This window comes from Eumetopias jubatus, unplaced genomic scaffold (genome assembly GCF_037043125.1).
Source record: "Eumetopias jubatus isolate StellerSeaLion01/CBP00866 unplaced genomic scaffold, mEumJub1_p1.0 scaffold_14, whole genome shotgun sequence".
Classification (NCBI taxonomy): Eukaryota; Metazoa; Chordata; class Mammalia; order Carnivora; family Otariidae; genus Eumetopias; species Eumetopias jubatus.
Genome location: NW_028274820.1, coordinates 67,186,420 through 67,211,669, shown reverse-complemented (window position 1 = coordinate 67,211,669; position 25,250 = coordinate 67,186,420). Strand labels below are relative to the sequence as shown.

Here is a 25,250-nt window from a genome sequence, read left to right as displayed (position 1 = left end):
GAAAACAGACACAAGCGTAGTTAAATGGAAGTATTTCACTCTACTGACACTAAAGTCCACAGGCTCAAATCTCTGAACAATTCTGATCAAAATTTTCATGTTGAAAAATACTGCAAACAAGCTTTATCTTAAGGCTAGTATACTTAAAGAGACACAATGAATGCCAAAGTACCAGTAGCTCACTACAGTCCCAGGGAGGAAAGAAACCTTTGCTTCGTGACTGACAAACCTTTGCAATTAGTGTAAATGTTACACAATCCATATTTTGAGTGTAACAGAAGACAACCACATTTCATTTAAATTACCATTTCCATCTTTGAAAACTATTCAGTACACAAGACAACTTAAAAGAGACATGTCCTCTTCTGACTTTGTTGATAAAACATGTTTATTTTGCCTCCATATCAGCAGGCTTTGACCACTGAATTGCACATTTTAAACTGGTGAATTTTATCTCAGTAATGCACTTTAAGAAATTAAATCATGGCTTACAAACAAAAACAAAATCAGGTCTTGGATTTCACCTATAACTTCTAGGGTTAGTCACTTTAATCCTGATGTGACATACTTTGATTATGGTAGACTTCTCTCCTTATGAGGCTGAGTTTTTTGTTTTTTTTTTAAATTGTGGCTGAGTATTTTTACAGCACTCTTCTTCCCTGTCAAGGAGGAGGACTAGAGAGCCAGATGGAATATATTAAATAAGAGCAACAGGACAGAACATTGGCTACTGATTTTTCTTAGCACAAAGGGAGGACGAAGACATAAAGTATTGCTGTGATCAAGATCTGTTTTTGCAATTAGTGTAAATTCAAATAAAATGTTAACTAAAGGATATTTCTTCACCAAAAGTAAACTTACAAACCTGCAGTATATTTTAACAATTAAGCAATTAATCAGAAGTTCTGAAAATGAAACTAAACCAAACATTAACTGAGAACAAAAACCTGCATTCAAAAAGTGAGGTCAACTAAAATAAGCTTTTAAACATAAATATCATGGGCGCCTGGGCGGCTCAGTTGGTTAAGCGACTGCCTTCAGCTCAGGTCATGATCCTGGAGTCCTGGGATCGAGTTCCGCTTCAGGCTCCCTGCTCGGCGGGGAGTCTGCTTCTCCCTCTGCCCCTCCCCCCTCTCATGTGCTCTCTCCCCCTCATTCTCTCTCTCAAATAAAATCTTAAAAAATATATATATATATAAATATCATTATTTCATTAAAAGTTAGGGCCCTTCCTGATAACATCATCTTTATGGCAGGTGTTTTTAATAAAGGGGCTTCTGATCTCCTGGGCAGGGTGCCAATGAATCCCCTGAAATGACATACCAAATTTGTGTGTCCATGTAAGCATTTTTCTGGTGAGAAGGTCCAAAGCTTTTGTTAGATTTTGAAAGGGTCTATAAACCTCACTTCTCCCACCCCCCAACATGTCTTAGATTCTAGAACAGAAATAATCTAATAACTATTTTTTTAGTTGACAGTGTTAACTGAATACGTATGTTTAAGCAAGAGAGATTATCCAACAATATTGTTGCAATTTGAAACCACAGCTTGAAACTGTTAATATATTAAATAGAGACTCAGAGTAATTTTAAAATTTAATATATATTCTTACTTATTTTAATAACCTATTTATAAAATGCTCATTTAATTTTATCCTTGGGAGGAAGAAGGCAATTCACGTAAATTTAAAGAATTTATCATATAATTTGCACATGAAAAGGCTACCAACTAACCAAAAGTAAACACTGTCATCTCGATTTTTATTTAAATAACTCGAGGGGGAAAACAGAAGACTCCAGACCAACAGGCTATGTTTTGAAATTTGCTTTTAAATTCAAATTTTAAATATTAAAAATCTCTACATCCTAAAACTGCTTAAGTCTTTGGAAAAACAAATAACCACTTACATGCCTTCAACTGCGTCATATCTAAAAGAAAAAATAGACTTGAACACTTACAGTAAACCACAATAAAAGCAACAATTAAAGGCAAATTCAGAGATTTCACAATTAAGTAATTAAGGTATGTGCCCTAAAACATAAGTTTATGGCAAAATTTGTTAAAGCTAATTTCTTTCCAAAAATTCTGTTAGTAATTACTATACCAAATTATGAAAATAAACACATTGTGCAATTATCTTCTGACAGCCTGATCAAATTTCTAGACCTATTTAAGTATGTGTACCTTCAAAAAAAAATTTTGCAGTATTTCATATTGAGATACTTTTAAGTTTCTCAGTCTTGTCAAAATACTGGACTCCTGACCAAATGAAATGGTATTTCGGTGTTTAAAAAAAAATGCTCATAAATGGATTTTCTGAAGCCTCTCACCAGTAAAAATGATCTTTCAAATCTCTTTAATTTTTAAATTAGCACCTCATTGCTAGTCATCTTTATTAAAGTGATATTTAAAAAACTGTAATACAAAATTATGCTTACAATGTAGAAAACGCAGGAAGAAGGGTCATTTTTTCATCACACTGAACATTTTTTTTCCAAATAAAACCTTTTTACTAGATGGCTGGAAAAAGCATTTAATTATAGCCTAACTGCTTTTTAATGGAAACTCTTCTTTACACACATAGATACGCTAAAGCTTATACACTTAAACTTCTCAGAGAAATTTAAAGCAACTCAGCCAAAGAAACAAAAAGGCCTGGTGAAAGAATAAAAAGAAACGAAAAGGTATAACATAACCTGCCTATACGCTAAATCCACAAAGATTTAACGTAACTCCTTCTAGGGATCTCTTTAAAGGGTTATAGTTCCTGAAAGCCACCAGATGACTCACCCTTTCATGTGACAAACAGCAAAATCACAGCAAGGACCACACAAGGCTGACCTAGTAAGGTTCTAACTGTGGTTGTGTGACACAACCCATATTTTCAGTATAACAGAAGACAACCACATTTCATTTAAATTACCATTTCCTGAAGAACACATTAAACAAATACATTCACATACTTTTGCTCCACTGGTCAGTAGGCCACTATGTACACAGACATGTAGCAACTTTCACACAAAAATTTTCAAAGGAATTTCATTTAGATAGATTTCAAAGAGCAATAAAAATTTCCAAAATTTCAGGAAACAATACCAACATTTCATTTTGCCAAGTAACAGCATCATAGCCAAATATAAAACAATACTCATTGTCATTATATTTTCATGAAAGGACATTTTAACAAAGAGTAAAAGATAAAACTGAATAAATGTAATTTTTTTAAAAAAACTTCGGAAGATTTCAGAAAATTGTCTTTATTTCTTGTTCAATGAAAATTTTTATGTACCAAAAGAGTTTTGAGAATCAGCTTTTGGAAACCTGTATTTTTAGTCATTTCTAGGAATTTGTTATCCATAAAGTTTTCCCAAGCTTACAGATGGAGAAAGCTATTCAAAACAGAAAAATAACATATGGGAAAGAGGTAACAGGGTATGCCCAACTTGGAACAAGATACCAACTATCATAACTGGTGCCAATGATAGACAACAATTCATAAAAGAGTCACCAATCAAATGTGATTTTAAGTAAAACATACAAAAGACGACCAAGGAAGAACTTGAAAAAGCAGGTTTATCAAAAATAATAATAGGGGCGCCTGGGTGGCTTGTTGTTAAGCATCTGCCTTTGACTCAGGTCATGATCCTGGGGTCCTGGGATCGAGCCCCACATCGGGCTCCCTGCTCAGCCAGGAGCCTGCTTCTCCCTCTCCTACTCCCCCTGCTTGTGTTCCCTCTCTTGCTGTCTCTCTCTGTTAAATAAATAAATAAAATCTTTAATAATAATAATAATAAATAAGTAAGTAAGTAAAGTAAGTTAACCTTCCCCTTACTGGGCATCACCTTCCTTTAAGAGATCTACCATTTGGATATTGCTAATTCTTCTTCCTTTTCCTTTACAACCCCTTGCTTAATCTTTGATCTGGAACTTGACCTCCCTTTCTGTTACTTTCAATTGCCTACCATCCTCCACACTCTCCAGTCAGGGGTGAACAACATACACACTCCCTAAGGATTTAAGAAGTATTTAAATTGGTGACTTGGTATTTTCTTTGCCAGATACAGGCAATACCTGAATAGCTGCTAGGAATAGTGCCCACTTTCCCAGACTTTGGCCTTGAAGCAAATTAGTATTTGATGAGATAAGCTCAGCTCCTTTTCAGATTTTAACCACATAATCTAAACCTTGGTTTCTTCCCAGCTTTACTGAGATATAACTGACATATAATACTGTATACATTTAAGATGTACAATGTGATGTCTAAATCTTGTTTTAGGGTCTTTCCAAAATATAATCATTCTAGGACTACTAACTAACCTAACAGAAAGGCACATTTTCAGATATACAAATATCTGAGATACAAAACCAAATATTTTTAACTACTATTCAGTATATTCTACAGTCCATCCAAAACTGCATCAGATAATTAAATGTAACATTCATTAATTGGGTGCCTGGGTGGCTCAGTTGTTTAAGTGTCTGCCTTCAGCTCAGGTCATGATCCCAGCGTCCTGGGATCGAGTCCTGCATCAGGCTCCCTGCTCTGCAGGAAGTCTGCTTCTCCCTCTTCACCTCCTCCCACTAGTTCTCTCAATCTAATAAATAAATAAAATCTTAAAAAAAAAATTCATTAACCTTGTTTACTACCTAATGCTTAAAAAATAGCTTATATTCTAAAACTAAATTGTGATTAGCACTTTCTGGAGTAAACACTGCCATACAAAGGCTAATATAACTGTACATTTTTAATAGATTTGTGTATGTATAAATACTGTATGAGGGCAATGAAAAAAATAGGTCCATTAGCAATCAGTAAATAAATAACCTTATTATCAATTTTATTTCTTCCTCAAATTGCCTGCAGATGCTACTTAGAGACCATGCAAAGTAATAAAATGATAAAGTGATAAAATGACCACCTTTCTTTTTTTAAGGACCAAAGAGATTGTCCAGTTCAGTGGTCTTCAAACTATTTATATCAAGTCTTCCAAGAGTTACTTGAGCCTGTATAGTTTTAAGAGAATCAATTTCCAGATCCTCAACTTACACACAAAGTCTTGCCTAAAGTGATCTGCCTGAAAATTTCCAAGTTATAGATAGCCCATTTCTCACTTTACATAAGAAAGACCTACTCCCTCTTAACCAGCCCTTACTTGAGGTACACTGTGCCAGGTGTATCTGGAAGTCTGAAAACCTCCAGGTGACAGAAGGGCAATCTCTTTCAGTGATTAATCAAAGTACTATAACATAATCTCACAGATTATGTATCTGTATCTCCCAGTATTAGACATGCTTCTATTAAGGGCTAACTGTGATGTTAGGTGTTAGAAATGCAATACTTGGGTCCATGCGGGGATGCTGAGTTCAGAGTCATAGTAGAGGGAGGTGGTTGGAGAAGTGGCAATTTTTGTTTAATGACTATGCCTCTTCCATTCCAAGCCCCCACAACCTCAACATCTCCCTGTCAATATCATCAAAGGATACACTGCTATGGAGGGAAGAGTCCCTTGAGAGCAATACAACTAGATCATCACTAAGAAGCCTAAAGTCACATATGCTTGTATCACATTTTTAGATAATCGCCATTCTTTTCTGTTACTCAGGGATGAATCCTTAGCTTATAGCAATTTAACATCAGCTAAAGCACCATAAGTTGTTGATACTGATTTAAACAAAAAATTCAGCTGAAATGCTTTCTGAAATTCCTAACATTTTCAAGATAATATAACATATAACCAATGGATAAAACTTCCAAGTGACTTCTTTCAGATTCAGTATATTATTCAATAAAGTAGTAAAAACCTAATGTAATAAATTATACCAATATCTATTCTAATCATGCCATTCTCCATTTGCTTCAATCTTTAAAGATACTTTTCTACTTACTATTAATATAAAATAATATACTAACTCCTAGGGCAATTTGCTTTTTAGCAGTACAAACATTTTTATCATTTTCATAGATAAAAGTCTGGACATGATTCATCTCATTAAGAAACAGATTTCCAGCAGTGTTCTACTTTTTATGTTTTTGCCTGGGTTATATAGTTTAACTCAAGTAATCCACACTGGAATTCTATTTATGCAAAAGAATTTTTAACAACACTCTAAGGTTTACTATTTTTCTCTGAATTGTCTTACCTGAAATCCAACAGCAGAAATATCACAATAGCACTATTTTAAAAGCCTTATATTTGAAATGTGGAAACAATTCTTTATTTGTAGGACATGAAAAAATGTGTAAAAGAAAAAAAAATCAAACATTAACTGCATATATTTAATGAATAATAGGTACTGACAGTACATTTCCTTTTCACATATAAAATTATCGGTGGCTTTAACTACTCATGTTTTTCTTTTAAACAGTTAAAAAGTCCATAAGCTAGTGAAATACATTTAAAATGGATTAGGAAATTATGAACAATATTTACTATGATGGATCCTTATGTTTTTGCGCTAAAGTTTCCCGATACAGATTTTGCTTTTAAAAAGAAATAGATAAAAGTCTTTTTCTCATGCACTGAACCTTACCTCAAATAGAATCTTGTACATTAAATATAAACACATTGTTGAAATATTAACCAAATCAATTTTTAAAACAGCAGTAATAAATTCCTAAAAGTCAGTGTTTTGCAAAGCAGACACTGAATAAGGACCCTGTGTCAAAACCACAGAAGGTGCTTATTAAAAATACAAACTCTCAGGTCCATTCCATATCTACTGAATCAGAATCTCTCACCAATGATTAAACCTAGAAATTTACCTTTTTAACGGTCACTCTCAGCAGACCACTGAAACCAGAAAACCCAGGAATTGATCAGTAAAGTTCCTCAAATACAAGCATGTTAACAGCATACGGAGAAGTTCAAAGTTAAGTAACAATATAAGAAGAAATCTAATTCAAAGGGTCTATGACTCCAACATCATTAGAAAAACATAGAAGGAAATAAACATAGAATTAGATCTGAGATCAGTTTTAAAAGAGAGCTGCCAGTGACTGTTAATGCTTTGCTTTCTTCTGGAATTTAGGGCCACTGTAGAGACATAACTAAAAAAGAAAAAAGGAACACTCTTCTTTTCCATTATAAGGAATGCTGACCACTATGAAACACAGTACTATACTGCTACTTTGCAAAACTTGCCTTTTTCAGGGGCACCTGGGTGGCTCAGTCGTTAAGCGTCTGCCCCTGGCTCAGGTCATGATCCCAGAGTCCTGGGATCGAGCCCCGCATCAGGCTCCCTGCTCCGCGGGAGGCCTGCTTCTCCCTCTCCCACTCCCCCTGCTTGTGTTCCCTCTCTCTCTGTGTCTCTATCTCTCAAATAAATAAATAAAATCTTAAAAAAAAAAAAAACTTGCCTTTTTCATTATTTGTACAGATGATCCTTCAGGATTATCCTCTAATAGTAGATAACATCTGGCTACAAATGTACACACATTGTTAAAATGGTTTGTAAAATACTTATGATCTTCAACAGTCCCAAATAAAGGAAAAATGGGGCACAGGTACTGCTACCAAGAATTATACCAGCTAACTCACAGCCCTCCTCACACATCTCATTTTCCTACCCCATCATAAACCACCACAGCTTGAGATATATACTAGCTTAGTAGTATATAAGCTACACACAAGCTACACACTTGTCAGTCACTCACACTACTTTACCAACCAAGAGAAGAAATCCAAACTCAAGCTAATTTACTCCCTGGAAATACAGAATAGGGCTGGAGAAGGTAACCAAGACTACGCTCACCTAAATATTCCTTTTGTTTGGTCCTTTCCCTTGTTTCTATACAATGTTAGTGAAAACTCTGCTACTAAAATGGTTTATTCAAAACAGACATAATAAAAGGTAGAAGCTCTGTATTTAGTCTCCTTAAAGAGAGTACAGAATGTTTATCTTAAAAGTAAAGTGGGTTAAGAGATCTTGGTCATAACTGTCCTCTTCCTTTAAAAGAATGTATTCAGTTTCATGCACTCTTACATTTATAGCAGCATTATTTACAACAGCCAAGATATGGAAGCAGCCCAAGTGTCCATCCACAGATGAACGGATACAAAAGATACGGGAGTATATTATTCAGCCATAAAAAAGAATGAAATTTGGCCATTTGCAATAATAGAGATGGAGCTAGAGAGTATAATGCTAAGCAAAATAAGTTAGTCAGAGAAAGACAAATACCACCTGATGTCACTCATATGTGGAATTTAAGAAACAAATGAGCAAAGGGAAAAGGAGAAAGAGAGAGATTGAGGGAGACAAACCAAGAAACAAACTCTTTAACTACAGAGAACAAACTGATGGTCACCAGAGGGGAGGTGAGTCGGGGGACGGGTGAAATTGGTGATGGGGATTAAGGAGGGCACTTGTTGTGATAAGCACCGGGTGATGTATGGAATTGCTGAATCACTATATTGTACACCTGACATGAATATAACACTGTAGGCTAACTAACTGGAATTAAAATAAAAACTTTTAAAAATGTATTTGCAAAAGGAGCCATTTGATTTCTAATTGGGGATCTATTAAGTGAGTGGTGTATGGACTACAAACACGATGGAAAATGACCAGAAGAGAATGCATGGCTCTTTCACTTAAGGAACAAGGTAATAAACACTTCCTGTGACAAACAGTAAAATATAAAACTGCTAAAACAAAGCTTAACAATAATAAATTTCTGCTATTGTGCATAAAGAATATATCCCAATTTTCTATTGAGTAGCCAAGAAGAATTTGATGAAAATGAAACAATATGATTATTTACTACATAAATGATACCTTTTCTGGAGGAAACAAGGTATACTTACTTGGTAAGCTGCCCTTTATTCTTGTTATTATCAACTCCATTATAAGTCACAGCTGCCAGTTTTCTGCTTCGGTAGTTCTCATAGTGTACATTATTAGTGACATCTTTCAAGTCCTGCATGTGTGTTCTGTCATGAATAAATATCGTATCAACAATTTGCTTCTATGAAGAAAGCTTTGATGTAAATTTAAAATTTTACCAAAACAAAAATTTCTAAAGCAAAAGACTATTCTTAAGGAAGAGCATTCCTCTGTCTTCATTTATGCTCAAGGCAGAGCAAGATAAAACATACTAAACTTGAAACCAGTGGATATTTAAGTTCCAAATGAGAGTTTAAGAGTTATAAATCTTCTCAAAGCAGTTACTAAAGGATGGCATTTCCTCAGAAGAGTATTCATAGTACATAGTATATATTTTCTTTTATTAGAGAAAGATTAGCTCTTGCTGAAACTCATAAAACCAAAAAGAAACTGGTTGTCTTTATTATTATTTGAGTTTTTACTAAAGTAATACATATGAACACTTTAGATCACATATCAAGTTGGATTCAAACTGAGGAAAATAATTTAGAATAAACTTCTGTTTCTTCAAACTGTTCAGTGAATGTGGTATTTTGGTTAAATGAATTTTGCTCATAGTATTTCTATCATATATAAAATCAATACATATATGAAATAAACCATACAATACATGAGACAATTTCCTCACTCCTTGATGACTCTAGAAGCTAAAGACACTGAGCGGCTCAATGATATCCTTTACCAAATCAGGGAAAGGACACACCTGGAGGGGCAATACTCTGTATTGTCTGATTCTCCCTTTTCTCACATCATCCATGCCTGCCTCTGCGATCCTCCACCTCCTTTCCAGGAAACAAACAAGAAGGTGTACTGTTTTGTTTTTTGTTTATAAAGTAGGCTCCACGCCCAATGTGGAGCCCAACACGGGGCTTGAATTCATGACCCTAAGATCAAGACCTGATCTGAGATCGAGTCGGACACTTACCAGACCAAGCCACCCAGGCGCCCCGAGGTGTACTGTGTTTTTACTCTTCCTGATATCCAGAAAACATTTACTATTACTTTCCCTTTGTGAACACAATGTGATTTTCAATTACTCTAACTTATCTCCTACTAACGGACATTTTCATGCAGTTCTCTGATAGTTTACTCCTCCTAAGGAGTACTTTAACTCTGGGTTTTCCCCAAGTCTCATGTTCCTTTATGCTCTATTCCTTGATGAATTTATCTTCTCCATGGCCATCATCATCCCTTTCCACTTCAGTCAAGTCAGGCAGCTCCTTATTCCTAGCATATCCACTGGCTGAGATTGAATAGCTCATGCTAATTTGTCACTGACTCTTGAAACTTAAGAGTCCCACTGCTTTGAAAGCTCTCTTTCCAGCCTTGAAATCAAGTCACTCTGACCCATTACAATTTTCTCCTTGGTTGTCATTCATTTTTTGGTACCAGTATATGTTATGGATAACACCATACAATCTCTTCAATTTTACTGTAAGCTCCCCTTTATAAGAAACACTTTTGCCATCACTTCTCGTACTCTTGATACAGATAGCACATAATAGGCCCTTAAGCGGCACCTGGGTGGCTCAGTCGGTTAAGCATCTACCTTCAGCTCAAGTCATGATCCCAGGGTCCTGGGATGGAGCCCCACATCGGGCTCTCTGCTCAGTGGGGAGCCTGCTTCTCCCTCTCCCTCTGCCTGCCACTCTGCCTACTTGTGCCCTCTCTGTCAAATAAATTTTAAAAAAATCTTAAAAAAAAAAAATAGGCCCTTAATCAGGAATGGTCCGTTTGTTCTGTTATCCTTTTATACTAGTGAGCTGCCAGGCTATGCACCTTCAAATGTTCAAAGTCTAGCTTTTAGCTCAGTAACTAGCCTTCCCTTCTATAGTATTTTAGCTGTGCAGGCAGTTATTGATTGCATATTTAAAAAGTACACAAGACGAAGTTATAGAATACCACTGTGTCAAGCACTGGGCAAGCTGCATAGGGGATTTAAAATTGAGGAAAAGAGGGGCACCTGAGTAGCTCAGATGGTTAAGCATCTGCCTTCAGCTCAGGTCATGATCCCAGGGTCCTGGGATGGAGCCCCACATCGGGCTCCTGGCTCAGTGGGAGCCTGCTTCTCCCTCTCCCTCTCCCTCTGTCTCTCCCCCTGCTCATGCTCTCTCTCTCTGTATTCTGTGTGTCTCAAATGAATAAATAAAATCTTTAAAAAAAAAATTGAGGAAAAGAATAAAATCAGAGAGAATGCACTGACAATATTTATAAAACATTCCCTACATATATACTGTTGTAAGCAATTATTGGTTCTTTTGACGTCACATCTTAAGAATGGAAGAGAAAGGGAACAGTTCATAAGAGAAACTGAAATGCTATATTCTCAAAGCTGAGACAAATGACACCCCTCTCATATGCATCTGTTCTCTCACGGTGTGAGGCCTGGCAACCCCAACTGCTGAATCAACCCTATCATCTCCTTCCTACCAAAAACACCTGGTTGTAAGCTTCTTTAAGAAAGACTAATAACATGGCAATCTCTTTGATTTCAAAATTTACTCTGATATTTAGTGTACTTCTTGAGGTAGCAGTCTGACTCACTTAAATTTCCCCCCTCACTCGTAAGAATAACCTTATTGTTCCATAACTTCCAATTATCATCAATATGCATGTTAATACTTCTACGTAGATAAAGATACTCCTGTGTATTGGGAAACTGGAGGTTGAAGGAAGTATGTGGTAACGGCCTGGAGAAGAAAGCAAGATGAGGGAGGAGAGAAGTGGGGAAAGGGTTATGAGGTGGCAAGAGGAAGGAATTTATCTCAACATGGAAACACTGAAGTTCATTTTGATGCCCTTTCTGTTTCTTGCCCAGTAATGTCTCTGGCTTCCTCTTTGCTGTTTCTTTTTTAATTCAAGTCCCAGTCCTCTAATCAGGATTAGCTCAACATCCTACTCTCACAGGCTTTCCGTCTCTTTCATCAGCTGCACAAGGTACAATTTAGGAGTAATGTTTTCCCACCTACGAGGAAGATCAGTTTTGTTCACTGTGTTCCAGTACCAAAAATGCCCCACTCACCAGCTGCCAGGCTGTGTACCTTTTAACATTCAAAGTCTAGCTTTTGACTCAAAACCTAGCCTTCCCTTCCACAGTTTTCCCAAGTTTTTCACATGAAAGAGCAAAAGCCTCTTCCTTTCCTTATCTCGTTTACTATTAACAATAAAGAGACTCATTTTCCCATACATGTCTAGCAACACAGCTTATTTTGCATTTTTGCTAACAAGTTTAAAACCTTCGCAAAATAATCCAAGTTGTCTCCAAGCAGTGCTTACTTAGTGCTAGAATGAAAATATCAATTTAAATTAGCTATATTTATAGAAGTCAAAAACTAAATAAATCTAATTCTAACTTTATTCTGAGAAAGAAAAACACTTATTTTCATCATTGCTCAAACTTACCTTATCAACATATTTCTTAGAATTGTAAAATCACAATGTTCACCATTTTCAACTATTTAAAAAAAAACACACACACATACATTATTTCTACTAAACCAAGTCTTTTCAAAGGAAATTTCATGGAATATTTGGGGGGGGTAACAATGAGAGAATATGCAAAATTTCATTGACTTTTCACTACTTTTCATTAGATCAAAACTTTTCATTACAGTTTAAACACTAACACAGTACTTACTTTAAGGGCATGCCAAACAAGTGTACTATAGTATTATTTATTTTAGTATAATCCTCAATGATAAAATATATAAACCTAATAAATGAGCTCTCCAGAAACAAACAATTTTGAAATTCTGAAAGGGGAGACTGTGTATTCATTTGTAAGACACTATATTTATTCCCTAATAAAATGTATTTTAAAAGCTTAGTGTTGGGGTGAGAGGGAATCACTTCAGAAAAGCCTCCTTAAGGTGCCCAAAATAAAAACACGAGTCAAGAACTTTAAGGTTATTTTTAAAAAATGAATCACTAATAAGAACATTCTGGTTTGGGGGAGGGGGTACTAAAACTAGAGAAACAAAGCAATTTCATCACATATTTCCAAGGAATGTAAAAGTTCTAAAGCCTCAGCTCAGCAACTGAAGGTTACCAGGGGATGACAGAGAGCTGGGAACGAGTACAGTCTCTCACTGATAGGGAAAACTGCTGATAAGGACAATAACTTGGAAAAATCTTCCAAAAATTACAGAATTTTTCAAACTAATAACAACAAGTAGATAAAACAATCATGATTCAATCTTGATTCCAAGTTACCATAACACAGAAGATTAAGTATTAGGTCAAACCCAATACAATAAACACAAATTTGGGGATACATGTCTATTGCCAAGAAGACTTCTGGGGTTTGTGCTATAAACTAAGATTTTACTGGTATTTGAAACTCCTTAAAAAATTAGTACAGTATCTCTTAACAGTGAAATTTTTTTTTTTTTTTTTACTCTAAAGATGTGATGCCAAGAAAAGATGACTTTTATCGCAAGGAAAGGATATTATGAATGTTTTAATTCAGCTTAAAATGAAAGTTGTTCTCAATCATTCCTGAGGGTCCCAGACCCATCTGAGACTCAGATAAAAGTGAGAGTCCTTTTCTCTGAAATTATTTTCAACTTTAGATTTATTTTCAACTTTAGAAGATTTATTAGATCCCTTGGCAGCAACCTTTGGGTCCCAGCTAAAGAATTCTTGCACTCTAAGTATGTTTTCAAAGAAGAAAACAGGAGTAGGTTTAATGATGGGATGGAGGATACTGACAAGTAACTTGGAAAGTATACAAAATTAACCAGACTTACTTGCCTGACTTGGCAGAACACAAGGTCTGAAAAACTGGAATGTACTTATGAGCATATGAGGCTAAATGAAACTGAATTCAGAACTATCTGAAAATCTAGAATATATCAATGTGAAATACTAATTTTTGATCACATTTGTGAGATCTTATAGGAAGCCATTCACTGAAGAAAACCTTACCTTCAGCAACACCCCAAGGATACTGCCTTCCTCTGACCCTTTTGCCATTAACTTCAATGATAGTATTACTACCTACCACAGCGAGAGGTAAACGGTCCTATAAAACAAAGTATTCTTGTTCAAATATATCTCTGTAGTCCTCACAAATTCAAGAATAAAGAAGTTTACATTACTCAACACATTACCAAAAAAAGAAATTACTTTGACAGTTACTGTATTTACTTTTATAGGCCATTCACAATTACTATTTATTATTAAAACTGTCATTACATGGTATTCTCATCAATGTAAACAGTGAATAAAATTATATTTTCTCTGAAAATTTTAGAATACTAAGGCATATATACTTCACTCATCAAAGTACCTGTTAAAAAAAATAATCTCCAAATGAAACAGTCCCATACTGAAAAATTTAAAAAGGGTAAAAAACAAATTGGCAATTAGAGGGGAAAAAATGAGGTTTGTGACTAGCCTGCCTATCTGATCACAAACTAACCCCAAAAAGCCCTGGAAGCAGGGAATATTACATGTGCTAACTCAATCTGTGGAACTCCAGCTCTGGGGGACTGGATCTGTATTCATCCAGACTAACTCACACTACAATCTTTCAAAATTCTTGTAGCTTCCAGAAATATTTAAGAATATATAAAATATATGACTATTTTATAAAACTGCAGAAATTTTTCATTGGTCAGGTATATGTATTTCATTATTCCAAGACAATTATTTGCTTAGATAATGCCATTAACTAATACATCATTTTAAGGTTCAGGGTACTTAGGAATAACTATAAATTAAAAATCAGAAAATTATGTTGGTATAGGTTTTGGGTTTTTTTTTATAAAAAGACAAAAGAAAACATTTTCATCTGGCTCTTAAACAAAGACTATGCATAGCAGTACTTAGGAATAAATCCTCTCCCTTCTCATTACCTGTTTTTTAAGGAGGAAAATTACATAATATAAAACTAGTTAACTGAAAATCGAAGACAGAGATTATACAACAGAGATTATGCTATTCATCTCTCTATTCTACACAATGTCTTATTACATATAACAGCCACTCAACAAAGTTAATTGCAAAGTTGAATTCAACAGTGAATAATCTCCCTATTCATTTTGTAAGCCAACTACTTAAAACAACTGATACTTTTTATCTTTTCAGCGGATATTAAGGTGGGTTTAAGGCCCTAAAACATTTTAGTGTATATATGGGAATAAACCTACCTTTATCTTTTTAACAAGCTTATTTTCTTCTTCATCATCTGTCTCTGGAAATTCATATATTTTAATTTTATGTTCTTGGATTTCTTTCATTATCTAAAATGAAAGAGGAAGTTAGCAAAAGTACACCACACATAATTAGTAGATTAGCTTTATTTGTATTATACTCTTCTTAAATTCCTGATTCCTCAGTTCCAATTCCTTTAGTATATTTCAGTGATGCAAAACTGTAATCTAAAGCCAAGAACTATGCTGATCTTTTTTAACTATGAAGTTGATATATAAATACTATTCCCAAAATCTGATTACTTCAGAAGTATTAAAGTTATATGGTTATAATACCAAAAGAGTTCTAAAAATGATGTAAGATTCCAGAAAGGGCTTTCTCTAGTTGATTTCTACTATAATGGTTTTACATCATTTATTTACAATTTGACTGACCTTCTTTCTCTAGATAGAACCCTCAAACTGTTTTATTCAGCTGAATCAACACAGCTTCAACTCACCTAAACTTTTACTAAAATTTGGTAAAGGTAAGCGAAACTAAGTACAGCACTGGCTCCAGGAGAAAAATCTGCATGCTGATCAGAAAATGTCCTTGCATGTACATTTGTGTACACACAAATCAAGGAGCAACAGATATAAGATCAGGCAAGTACACAGAGAAAAAACACACCCTGGAAATTAAGAAGCTAAGGAGTTAGTAAGGAAAGTGCGGGGGGGGGGGGAGGCTACTTATTAGTAACATCAGAAATTACCTACTTCAAATTAATTCCAAATCACTCCAAATTCTAAACAGAACATAGACACCCAAATAATGTTCAACTACCCACCCTATTCAAACTCACAATAAACCAATGGCCAGTATACCCAGAACTAAGTCCTTGCCTATCTGGGTATTTCAGCCAACCATCACTGTAGGGGGCCCCAACAGCATAAAGGGGCCCTAAACGAAGTAGGTAGAGGTAAAACTGCCACAGAGAAAAACAGGACCACACATCTTTTACAATTGGGGTATGTATCTGTATCGAGAAAAACATAAGAATAAATGATCATATCTATATCGAGAAAAACATGAGAATAAATGATCAAGTGTCAAATATATGACTAGGAAAAAAAAAAAAGAAACACTAGTGGCTTGCTCTAAGAGCAGTGGTTCTTAGAGGTTGTATATTAAAAATGCCAAAGCCCTACCTTAATCTATAAAACCAATTGGTAAGGATACAGTCCAAAACTCATTTTCTTTCTCTCTCTTTTTTTTTTTAGAGAGAGCAAGTGGGGAGGGGTTGTGTGTGGAAATCCTAAGTAGGCTCCATCCTACGACCCTGAGATCATGGCCTGAGTCAAAATTAAGAGTTGGGCACTCAACCAACCGAACCACCCAGGTACCCCCCAATAGCTCATTCTAAAAAAGTTCTCCAGATGATTTTGATAGGCACCTTGTAGTTAAAAACCACTTTTAAAGAATATTAAAAAAAAAAAATTGTACAACTACTACAAAGTGACAAATTTGGAAGTAGACTTTATTGTTTACTCATCTTTTTTATCCCTAAGTTCTTAGTACAATTCCATATCAAGATACACACAAACCAAGACAGAAGAGAAGTTATGTTGGTATAGGTTTTGGTTGTATTTTATAAAAAGACAAAAGAAAACATATTTTTGTTTGGTTCTTAAAGATTATGCACAGCAGTACTTAGGAAAAAATCCTCTCCCTTCTCATTATCTGAAATAATTGGATTTGGGAAACAATTAGTATTTGAACTTAGAAAAAGCACATTACAAAATAAAAATAGGAGTGAATAAATGTAAAATAAATATATATATACTCCTAGTAGAAATACAAATGCAGTAAAAATGATGAACTAAAACATTCCCAAAATATACAGATTTAGCATAATCTCAAAGCAAATCTCAACAGATTTGGGGTTTTTTTTTTTTTTTTTTAAGATTTGTTTGAGAGAGAGACAGCATGAGCAAGCAGGGGAAGGGGCAGAGGGAGAGGGAGAGAATCCTCAAGTAGACTCCTTGCCAAGTGCAGAGCCTGATGTGGGGCTTGATCCCAGGACCCCAGGATCATGACCTGAGCCGCAATCAAGAGTTAACTGCTTAACCAACTGAGCCACCCAGGTGCCCCCAGATTTTTGTTTTTGTAGTAGGTTTCAAGGTATTCTAAAATTCATATTGAAAAAGGTGGAAAAACAAAGTATCTTGTTACAAAGGGGACTTATAAAGACAGTAAGAGATAACTAACTCTAAGATCTATTTTTAAGTATTATACAAGGTAGCTATAGTGTGGGGCGCCTGGGTGGCTCAGTTGGTTAAGCATTGGACTCTTGATCTCGGCTCAGGTCTTGATCTCAGGATCCTGAGTTCAAGTCCTACACACAGGGCTCCATGCTGTGAGTGGAGTCTACTTAAACAAAGTAGCTGCAGTTTAAAAACTATAACTGGCATAAAATAAAAAATAGACTACTGGTATAGAAGCATAGCTCCAGAAATTCAAACTACATTTCAAAAAATGTTATATATAACAAACCAAACACAATGAGGAAAAAGTAACCCCCTGCTTTAAAAAGTGTTCGGCCTTCCTGGGAAATTAAAAGTCAAAGAAATAATTAAGTGCCACTTAATTCCAAAAAAAGTTTTAAAAATAAAATGACAATGTTGGCAAGGCATTGAAAAAATATTATTAAAAAATCTGTTTTAGTGGGAAAGCACCATGACAACATGGGGGAAAAAAAAGAACTATAAAATAATCATACCCTTCCAAAAAGTAATCCTCTTCCTGGGAATTCAGTCTATAAAAATAATTCTAGGGACACCTGGGTGGCTCAGTTGGTTGGGCATCTGCCTTTGGCTCAGGTCACGATCCCAGTGTCCTAGGATGAAGCCCCTTGTCGCGCTCCCTGCTCAGCGGGGAGTCTGCTTGTCCCTCTGACCCTCCCCCCACCCCCACCCACGTGTGCACCCTCTCTCTCTCAAATAAATAAAATACTTAAAAATATATAATTCTAGGGACGCCTGGGTGGCTCAGTCGGCCAAGCGTCTGCTTTCAGCTTAGGTCATGATCCCAGGCTCCTGGGATCGAGTCCCACATCGGGCTCCTTGCTCGGCAGGGAGCCTGCTTCTCCCTCTGCCTGCCACTCCCCCTGCTTATACTGTCACTCTCTCTCTCCCTCTAGCAAATAAACAAATAAAATCTTTAAAAATAACAATAATTCTAAAGGGTGTGGAGAGGACTGATGGAGGCGGCTGTTAACAGTAACATCTAAAAAAATCATTTAAACTGACAAAGGATAAGGGCACTATTGATAGTAGATAAGAGCTCTGAGGAGAAAACTAAGGCAGATGATTTTCAAGAGTTATTTTTAATAAAGTATAAATGACCATACAGTAAAGTAGCAAGAGAAATACATTGTAACACATTAAACTGAAAATAAAAAAACTGCAAATTGCATGAGTGGTATAAGAAACCCAAGAACTCAAGTTCCTTTTCTCACCTGTTTTTTAAACTGTTGGCACTCCTCTGGAGTGAGTGTGTCTGCTTTGGCAATAAGTGGAATGATATTCACTTTTTCATGCAAACGCTTCATAAACTCAATATCCAATGGTTTAAGTCTGAAATACACAATATTTAATATGACTGAATGATCAATTTGGGGGAATAGATCATTCACATCCCCAGTGCTCAATTAAATACACTGGGACTACTTACTTATCAGAACTACTCTCTGAAGATGTATTGGGCCAGCAACAGTTAGGTAGAACAGGACCTCAATAAGCATTGGAGTGGCTAAGAAGGCTGACTCCTCCCCGAACACCCTGGTCATAGGGTTTTGGCCCTAAAGAGGAATTAGAAAAACCAGAAAAGCTCCTAATAGGCTTTCCTAGAATAGCCTCTGTACTTACTACTCAAAATTTGGGAAATCTGTTTTGTTTTTAAATAAAAAATGATAGTCCTCTTTTGAAACCCACATTCCATTCTTGATGTCAACTTTATGTCTCAGATAAAAGGCTCAAAAGAGAATCTTCTTCACTATCCCTCTTACCCATTACAATCTGGATGCTGTCTTCACTTTGTTGTTATACTTTCAAGAAGGTCACCATATACTGCCATGCTCCTAATATAATTAGCACAGTAACTCATAGATATTGTGGTATTTACCATTACTTTTTATATTTACCCATTATGCAGCACTTGACATTACTCTCTCATAAGCTGTTACCTTAGGGTACTTATTAGGATCATCTTTCTAAGTCAGTCCCTTAAGAGTTACCTTCCTCAGAGTACTCTACACTACATTCTCTCTTTACTCTGCATTTTGTAGTCTTAGCATTGACCATAGTGACTTCTATCATCCTCTAGGAGTCTCAAATCTTCACATCCTGTCCAAATCTCATTCTTAGGTTGCAGACTTGTGTTCACCCAGTAGAAATACTACTTAGACATCCAATTTTAGCTCCTCAAAATCAAAAGCTCATCTGAACCCCCAAATTTTCCCTCCTCTTCTGTGCTATTTTTGAGAATGGTACTACAATCCACCCAACTACTCAAGGCTGAAACTGAGGGTTCCTCCCTCCTGATTCTCACTTCCAAAGATTTCCCAAAACCTGTTGAACAAATAAATCTATTACTTCGGTTCAGGCCACTAAGATCTTTTTAGTACAATTATTAGAATGCACCCAGTTTCCCTCCAAACCATACACACTACAATCAGAAAGGTCTTTCTAAAATCCAAATCTGAATGAGTCATTTCCCTGACTGAAAACCTTACCAAAGGCCAGATTCCTTGGCTAGTGTGGCCTACCAGGCCTGTGAAGACATAGCCTTTCTGGCTGTCTTCATCTCTTAGCATCCCTTACCATCTTTTGCCATCTCCTACTTGTAATGTGTCAGCCTTTTTGAACTTCTCATGATTCCTTGAAAGCACCATACTTTGACCACTGGTCATGGGCTACTGCCTCTACCTAAAACACACTCCATTCCCATCCCCCTTCTACTTGGCTTGCCTAATTCCTATTTGTCCTTTAGGACTAGGCTTATAATTCTCATTTCCTCTGGGATTATTTCTCCAACCTAACACTAGGCATCTTCTAAGAGGTCACAACACTTAATCTGTCATATATTTTGTATCTGTTTTCCCCATCTTCTCACTAGAAGACCCTTAAGAGCAAGGCTTTGTCTCGTATCTGTATCTCCATCACCTATTACAGTTCAACACCTGAGGTACCCAAATATTTGCTGACCAAAAAAGTAAGGTGCTGTGATTTTCCTTATGTTCTTGAATAACTCTAAATGAAAACCAAAGAAATTCTTCACATCTAGAATATATTATAGGCTAAAAATTAATATTCCACAAAAATAAATGAAGATGATAGGAATATTTTTCATAGAAATATCATTTTAAATTGGTATTCCTTAACTTACAAACCTTAAAAACAATTGGAATAAAGATCTAGTTTCATTATGAATTTTATTAATATAAAATAAAGAGAAAGCCCTTGTTAAGAGTTCTTTTAGAGTATTACAGTTAAATAAACATATTGTGTGTGGAGTATATACATATATGTAAGTAGCTGGGAGGTCAGGGACCCAGAGACTAAAGAGGTATTCCTTTTTACTAACAAATAATAAATAACACTATACCTCTTAGTGGTAGTGATGCTGACTGGCAGAAAGAGGGATATGGAGTAGGAAGGCAGGTACGGAGAAGACACCTACCTCCTATTCTAATTCTCCTTATCCTGAATCCTTTGAAATGTGATATTGGCATTCAGAGAATAGGGAACACTACAGAAAAGAGATTGTCGCTGGAATAACACTGTATTATCTATAAACAGCACCCTTATTTCATAAGTGCTAAGTGAAAGAACATAACCAACTTTGAAAAAATTTAAGTTTTGCTTTTTTTCATCAGTCATTACATACAACATTAAATATAAAAGCCATGGCCTGGTCAGTCTCAGATTTGTAAATTTTTATAGTTCATTTTCCAGATTATACTCATGACAAATTTAAGTTAGCACCAATACCACCTCATTAAACCAGTAACAGAGAAGAATTCAGTTAATCTAAAATTTGAATACATCTTAAGATCACTTAATATAAAATATTAAAATCAAAATCTAAGTTAACAAGGTTTTACACTTAAAATGTAAAACAGCACTTGCTGAATATTTATCATCTCAACTTTTAAAGAAAAAGACACTAAAAAACAACCATGAGAAGGAAATGGGTAAAGTCAACTTCTTAAATATAAAACAACAAGGCTGAAGAACATTTAAATCAGTTTAAAAATTAAACTTTAGGGGAAAAAAGGTAAAACCTTTATAAAAGCCCCAATAAAACCCTTCTGCCCTTTTAAATTAGAATACAAATTTCAGAAGCTTACAAAATGTCAACAGCAGAAAACATTTAGTTCACATGTAGATTACATTCTGGTTGAAATTTTTCCTCTGTCCATTTAGTTTTATTTCAGGTCTTTTCCAAGAAATTTAGTTTTAAACAATGGAAAGTCCTTTATAGAATTTCTAGAAGATAAACCCACATTACAGCGAAAAGACTATTTATTTAACCTCAAAGCCTACAACAAAATAAAATGACTACAGGGCAAATGACAAATATTTATAATATATACACATACATATATTTCTAAGGGGAAAAAATCTATATAAAACTCATTGAAAGACACTGATTTTTTTAAATGGCAATCAATATTCAAAAGGGTAAAATACCATTTTAAAATTCAAGTTCCAAGTCAGTTTTTAATTTTAATAGCTTTACCAATCACTGAACAGAAAATGAAGCAACAATTCCTGAAATCATAAATCAGTCTTGTGTTTAGTGATGACACTAGCTGGGCCGAGGTGGGGGACACTGAAAATACAATGTTGGACCAATTTATAATTACTCCAAAACAGGACCCCTCAAAAAAGGGAATCTAGGGACTACCAGATAAGATAGAAAGGACCTGATTCATCTATTAGACTGCCTAGAATTTCAGTCTGTAGTGAACAGGAGATTAGGAACGCTCTACATAAATTCAGTGTTTTATTCTTTTACTTACTCCACAGTAACACATCCCAATGGGCAAAACTTTGTTCCATGCCTAAAAGTAGTTAAGATGAGAAACTATTCAAAAGCACATTTTTATACCTAGAAAACAAAAATTTTGAATCCCCATCTCTTATGACAAATAAGAAGTGGCCCAAAAGTACTACACATCGTTTGAATCATTAAAAAAAAAAAAAATTTTTTTTTAATCTTATTTCCCATGCAATTTTAAGAAATATACTTTTCCCCAGGGATAGAAGGAATGTGATTTCATGAGAATTACTAAATCTTGGAGAGAGTCCAAAAGATCTAAAATAATAAAACTGGATAAAAACTGACAAATTTCTAGTGACTACAGAGCAGTTAAGATTTTACTTGTTGGTTTCCAAGAAAAAGCCCTAATAAGTTAATGATATGATAAAATAGAATGATTAAAAAAAATACATAAATTCAGGAAGAAGCTAGCAGGTACTCGTAAAAGGCTATATATAGTGTGTTGTGTTTTTGAGATTATTCTTTTGAGCCTTTTAAGTAGATGAGTCAATTTTGCACATTAAATATAAACTTCTAAGAACACTGCAGAAGAATATCAGAAACAAAAGAAGAAACATTTGCACCGCTATAATCTGACAGTGCAAAAATGGTAAACTACATAATTAAGACTTTTTGCTCAACCATGATAATGATAATGGGCATTGGCTTATCTAGGAAATGGTGGAGAAAGCAGCAGAAAATAGAAGAGAAAGGTACTGTTATGAAGGAACTAGTTTATACCACTGTAATCTGAGGTGGTGTAATGCTATTTAGTGTGATGCTATATAATATTCCAGTTCTTTTTGGTAGAGAGATAGCAGCTCTAATCATCAGGTGGCTGAGCTATGCAGTCATCTACCCAAAGAAAAAGACTGAAGGGGGAGTAAATACAAACATCTGCAGTTGACAGTGACACATATCTACTCAAATGACAAAGGAAGTACAAACAATAAAAAAAGGAATAGAGGCTGGCCATACTAACAAAAAGAATAATCAGATCATATGAATGTCCAGATACTTACATTTAAACTCCTAATAAGTAGAAGGTTAGCACAGATGATATGAAACTTAAATAACATGACTGTGATAGCTAAGATGAAACAGAGTCAAAGAAACTTAGTGAAGAAATAAACGGCATGTAAGAACTTAGGTACTTAATTTTTTTTATAATCTTTTCCATCAGATCCATAGTAAAAACATCTTTGGAGTTTCTTAGAATATGTCTAAGCTAATTATTATAGCTGTTCCTCATTATTTGGTAGTTCAATTTGTGGCAAGAGGTCAAGAGGGGAAGCTAAACTAGCCACACTGAGACATTAAACCATGATGGAAACACTGTTTCTTATAGTGAAGCAGGTAAAAAAGCCTTATGTGTGAACTAATTAGTAAAATGAGCTCATCTAGGACTTAAAAAGTGTTTTTTATAAGCCATTTTTATATAGAATTTGGGATTTCACAACTGGTTAGTTAATTGTACTCCACAGAAATCTGGATTACTAAAATATACACCCAAAGTTCAGTAATAATAAGCAAAAGCAAGTTATCAGAATTATCAAAATACCGACCCATGTCCTGAAGGAGCAATGAAGTATAAGCAACACTGCACCCTGTTGTCAGGCATCTGACGTCTGTTCACTCGAGATTCTGCATTTAGGTAGTCCTCAAATTTACTATCAATGTAGTCAATAACAGGCTGCCAGCTATAGAAAGCAGATAAATAAAATAATTAAGTTTCAATTTACATATGAATGTGCAACTGATGACTGTTCAAGTAATCAATATTTTTAAATGGGCAAAACCAATCAAACCAGTGGAAGAGATCTCAAATTTTTCTACCTATACTGATTCAAAAAAAATATTAATTACATTGAATAAATCTTGATTCCAGTATTTCTAAACTTTCCAAATCAAAGAAAATTAATTATACAGAGTCAAAGCACAACCAAATTATCATATTATTTGCACTTGTAAGTATAGAGTATATTTCAAATGAAAAGATTAAATAATACAAAAACCTCATGATGAACTTATTTAGGTATTTTTTTTTTATTATGTTATGTTAGTCACCATACAGTACATCATTAGTTTTTGATGTAGTGTTCCATGATTATTTAGGTGTTTTAAAAGTTGACACAGAAATTTACTTCAAAAACAATGTGGTACTCAAAGAAAAATTTAAATATTGTTTATAAGATACTAAGGTATTTCCAAATAGAATGTCATGAATGTTTTCTTAACTTATGACTTGGAAAAACTGAACATTTAAAATTAGGCTTAAATTAGGATGTGATAGAAAATAATACATACAATAAATGGATAAAATTATAGTAGACAATGGGAAGTTTTAACTTCCTTATAATAATGAGAATTCTTGTTATCTATACTGTCTTGGAATTTGTCTTCAAAATAATTCTATGACAGGTATTATCTCCATTTTATAGAAATCAGTTCAGAGAAGTTAAGCAACATTTTCAAGTAAGTGGCAAAGTTGGTAAAAGAACTCGAGTCACATCACTTAAAAGTTCAGTGACTTTTGCTAAAATTAGTTTAAAAATCTTAAGCAGAAAAAGTCTAACCACCAAATGCAATATAAAGCAGTGACGACAACCCTTCTTACCAATTACTATTATCCACCGCATCTCCAAATCCTGGGGTATCAACTATTGTGAGCAGCAACTGAACACCACCTTCTTTGATTAAAACTTTGGATTGTTCCACCTGTAAGAGTCATTGGTACAGATATTAATACCACACATTACACCTGTGGTTTCCTACAAGGTAAGAGGCAGGGGATGAGCATTAATCAAAACCAACTGGGAAATTTTTACAAACAAAATACCCACCCCACATTTTCTTTAGAATCAATTACTGCGGTTACTAGAAGTCCTGGTTACTTGAAAGAAAAGCACATATATAAATAGTGGGTTTATGGTTTATAATTGACATAAAGAAGGAAAACAGGAACTGAGAAAAAGTAATAGTCACTAAAGCCATATAATATTCATATAATCTAATAATATAAATAATGTGCCTGAATGATTTGGTAATTCATAGAAATCAAATGCAATTAACCAGACAAGTACATCTAATGTACCATTTACAGTAAATGTTTTCCTGGACTATCT

General features: G+C 34.8%; 1 protein-coding gene across 1 annotated transcript in view; it reads right to left on the bottom strand.

The window, feature by feature from the left end:
- The window catches only part of SEPTIN7 (septin 7), a 76,994-nt gene that overhangs the window by 7,670 nt on the left and 44,074 nt on the right, over positions 1–25,250 (bottom strand). The window contains exons 3-9 of the mRNA XM_028093874.2: positions 24,743–24,843; positions 23,691–23,825; positions 18,539–18,656; positions 15,039–15,131; positions 13,813–13,909; positions 12,289–12,340; positions 8,808–8,933 (exon numbers count right to left, since the gene is read on the bottom strand). Coding sequence (XP_027949675.2) covers positions 8,808–8,933; positions 12,289–12,340; positions 13,813–13,909; positions 15,039–15,131; positions 18,539–18,656; positions 23,691–23,825; positions 24,743–24,843 — 722 coding nt within the window. The remainder of the gene's footprint in view (positions 1–8,807; positions 8,934–12,288; positions 12,341–13,812; positions 13,910–15,038; positions 15,132–18,538; positions 18,657–23,690; positions 23,826–24,742; positions 24,844–25,250) is intronic.